Raw genomic sequence first — 4,382 nt, forward strand, 5'->3', positions numbered from 1 at the left:
CAGCAGGAAACAACATGGTACCTCAGAACTCAGGCTAAAGGACATCCAAATAAAAGAAGAAAATTCGAGGCATCTGCTAACTCTCCATGTTACTGTTATTAAAGGTAAAAGAGCAAACACAGTGGTCACATCACAAAACATCTGAAGCACAAAAAGCACACAATCTCAGTATATACCCTTCATTAATGAGTAGAGAATGGGAAAAATAGCATTTTAAATATATTAGAGAATTCATTATTAATTTAAGGACTAGAGACCATTCAGAAGGGATGTCAGCGCTTAATAGAAAACAGGCTCATGTGAGGAATTAATCAGGATACTGACACCAAGGTGATTTAGCAGTTAGATTAAAGGATGTCCTTTTACACAGCACTGTCCAGTGCAACCTGAAATAACCTGGCCAATGAAATTCATACCGCTCATGCTGAAGTATTAGACCAGTGAGCCATGAAACAACAATCCTTCTTCCTGCAGCATTTTGTTAAGTCTGGATTTCTGCATCCAGCACTAAACACATTACTAGAAATCTACTGAGACAAAAAAATTTCAGAGAAAAAAGAAGCAAAAACCCAACACAAGATAAAAATACAAAAGTAGAGGTCAAAGGACAAAAAATCCTGAAATCCCTGCACTGAAGTCTACAAACATTCAAATACTATGATCAAAGACAAGAATAAATTCATCTGGCGTTCAAAGGTACAAAACAAAAGGGAGGGAATGAAGAAGAAAAATCAGGCAGAAATTCAGGAGGGAAATAAAAAATAACTTTTAAAATTCTAAAAATAATTACAAGAACAAATATTAAAATGTAATTAAAATGTAATCTATAGTCCAGTTTTTATAATATCAGTTCCTTCCTTGACTTTTTTAAACTCAGGCTACATCCTTCTCGAATTCCATTATTAATAAAATGTCCACAGTTATGTTAAAAATTATTTTCTGTTCTAGATGTGGAAATACAACCAGTAGAGTAAACACAACAAATCATCCCCAAGACCAAAGAGAACTCTTTGCTACTAAAAGAGTAACTTGAGCACTATCTCAAAAATGCCCTGCACCAGTGGCTACCACACCACGGTCAGAAGTGGAACAGTCAGTCCTCACTAATCAGACTGGATGGAAGGGAACTGCTGCAAAGTCAGAGTGCTGCTTCAGTAGGCTTGGACACTACTTGTTTTCTGGTTTTCATTACTGACAATCTATAAAATAACTAAAAATATATTAAAAAGCAGCAAAGTAAAAGAACGAGAGAAAATTATCAACCAAAAGAGAGAGAAAAAATTTAAATTAAAAAAACAAGTGAGACAAGCAACTAAAACAAAGCATGTATGACAGTATTTTAAAATACATTAATAATTTAATATTTCTTCATGTGATAGCCTTTTAAGGAAATTAGCACTAGCATGGGATCAAATAAACATCATGCAACTCAATGCAATTAGCTAAGTTCTAATTCTGTATTTTTAAGCAAATTACCAAGTTGATCATGAAGGTTTTTCATTTCCCAACTACTTACTTTGTGCCTTATGTCTCTAAAATTATTTAATGAGGCACAAACACAAATTAATTTTTGCATACAACTTTCTGGGTCAAGAAAAACTATATTATTGGTTCTATATATCATTAAACATAGCAGAGTAGTGATTACCTTAGTCATTTAAAAATAAAGATTGTTTTTAAAAGTAAAACACAAAAAAAATTTAGGGATTATAAAGTTATTAGAACTTTAGTATATGTTCATTTCAGTTTATTTCCTCAAATTCTCTCTGTGTAAACCTGAGAAATTGTCAATTTCAAATTCCCACAGAAAAAAAGGCAGTTGAATTCACTATAATTTTTGTACAATTTCCTTGGGAATGTGATTTCTTTGCTCAGACCAAAGTTTAAGATACTTCAACACAGTAATTCTATGTCTCCCTCACAGACTAGAAGCATTGTAAAGAGAAGTGGGAAAAAATTCAGAACCATGAAAAAAAAATGGAGGTAAATTAGAGCAATGCCCCACAAAGGAGGAGCAGACAATCCATAAAAAAAAAAAAGCCTGAAGTTTGCAAAGCAAAGTATATTCAAACCATAAAAAATGTGAGATATATACAAATGCATAATTCATGGGATGGATGCACTAGAAGGACCTGTAATTTCTGTTGTTAAATAAATAATGAGTTACTAAAGCAATTATAACATGAAATCATGGAATTGGCTTGCCCCAGTAAAATACATCACTTGGTGATAGGAAAGCTCTGGACTTTTAGAACTATCTCATGTGATGTCAGTTTTATTCTTTTCCCATGCCAGCACCAGCATCCACAGATGCATCAAAACCAGTTACAGTAAAATCTTCAGGGGTAAAATTGATGTGCAGTCTCCAGGTTTGACTCTCAGCAATCTTTCTGCGTTATCAACTTCACCATGCCCAGCTGACTCACAGGCACATTGAGAACATTTTGTCTTCATTCTAAAATCTCGACACATCTGAGCAGAATCATTGAAATGTTGCCTTCACTACAAGAAGCATGAAAGTAATCCTATCTTTTTCCAAACTTACTTTCCATGATCTAAGTATTTAAAGACAATAATTCTTATTCTTTCTTGCCTTCCTGGCATTTCCTTCTATGAGTCCAACTGCTCAGTAACGACTGCAGCATTAAGACAAAAACCCATAAATAGATATATCCCAGTGATACCACCCTGATTTAGCCAATAGTTTTCTCATAACCTGTAATGGCACATAAAAAAAAATCCTTACAGTTATTTTTAAATCATTACAGTTATTTACTGTCACTGAATTAGAAAACATGACCTTTCTTTGTGGCAGTTTAAGTCATTAGGCATCTGTTAAGGTATCTGAATGATACCTGAATGAGACCTGATACATCTCTGAGGTATCTGAATGACAGAGCAACACAGGTAAGGCATTTATACAACATTTATTTATTCCCTATTTTGATAAAATGAGCAAAACCTCAAAGATGGGTGTACTGTGTTTATATTACACCTTTAAAAAACCCTGCCTGGTCTCCAGTTAAAGTTACATTTCAAAACCATATTAACTTTCCAGAACTACCTGGTATCCACACTTCTACTGCTGATGTGATAGCTAGAAGTGCCACTCATTTCTTTATCAGTATTCCTTGCAGGGTCATTACTCACTGTTTTATAAAAAGAAACAAAATGTGTAACACCATGAGCCTCCTGTTATTAGTTAATAGAATGCATAACTGCTCTGAAAACATTGCCTATGTCTTTTAATAGAAAAACAATTAAACCCAGATCCCCAGGCACAACACTTCACAGGAGGTGTGATGGCAGCAAGTGTTACATTTTACTAGGTCTTCAAAAGGGTCATTAATCTTTCAGTCATCGATCTCAGACACTTAAGTCTAACAGCAACGGGCAGAAGCAAACAGCGCTCTCTTTCTCTCCTTGTAGAGATAGAAACAGTAAACTCCTAAGACAAGATCTAAAATAGCCAAAGAGAAATCTATTTAATCCACTTTCATCTCTCCGATTTTACAGAATCTCATTAGTGTAAATATTTTCACTTTCATTGTTACATTAAACCAGCTGAGGCATTTCAAGGGAAGCAGAGAACTCTGTGCATAGCGCTCCTACTTTACAATGACTCTTACACTCCACTACACATTAAGTCTTCAGTAAATGCATTATCCCTTTCATCTATTCAGCAGTATGGTTCAGATACTACATGACAAAGGAACAAGAAAATAAAGACTAAAACGCTGACTGAAATTACTTGAAGTCATTTGCTTCTATGTCAAATGCACTTACAAGCGAGAGCACTGACAAATGGTCATCAATCCACAGAGCCTTTTGTACACCACTGTCACAGAAAGTACCCCACATATACACAAGCACGAAACAAACCTCTGTGTACCTGCACCTGCTTTTCCTTATCTGGAGATAGACAAAACTGAGTGTTTGTGAATTTCTTAACATGATAATAAAGATCCTTAATGCTAGAGACAAAAGAAAAAAAAATACTATTTCACGTTACAATAATTAAATTCATATATTATATTACATTAGGTCCCAATATGACCAAGCACATTAGAAAGATGTTGCTTACTGCTTCTCTGTATTTTAGATCATTATCCCTACTTTGAGCATTCCGATCTTTCAGAATTCAAGATCAATTCAAAAGGCACCCGAAACGTGGGAGCGAGCACTCCTAGCCTATGAAAATGACTACTGGAAACACGATTTAAGGACTAGCATTCAATGCAATGGAGCATCCGCTTCCAAGGACCATCCTTTTCACCTTCCAGTAAGTCAGTGTTAAATAACCTGCGAGGTCTGGGCGGCGGGGGGGCTGAAGTACTGACATTAACCTGGCAGGCACCAGCTGAGCTCAGCCCCATCCTCCC

At 35.4% G+C, this 4,382-nt stretch overlaps 1 protein-coding gene across 1 annotated transcript in view; it reads right to left on the bottom strand.

The window, feature by feature from the left end:
* DNER (delta/notch like EGF repeat containing) overlaps window positions 1-4,376 on the bottom strand; it is a 110,765-nt gene extending 106,389 nt beyond the window's left edge. Inside the window, exon 1 of the mRNA XM_014308498.1 lies at window positions 4,277-4,376. Within this exon, the coding sequence (XP_014163973.1) occupies window positions 4,277-4,376 (100 nt within the window). The remainder of the gene's footprint in view (window positions 1-4,276) is intronic.
* Between the last annotated feature and the right edge of the window lie 6 nt (window positions 4,377-4,382).

Source organism: Geospiza fortis, unplaced genomic scaffold (genome assembly GCF_000277835.1).
Source record: "Geospiza fortis unplaced genomic scaffold, GeoFor_1.0 scaffold318, whole genome shotgun sequence".
Lineage (NCBI taxonomy): Eukaryota > Metazoa > Chordata > Aves > Passeriformes > Thraupidae > Geospiza > Geospiza fortis.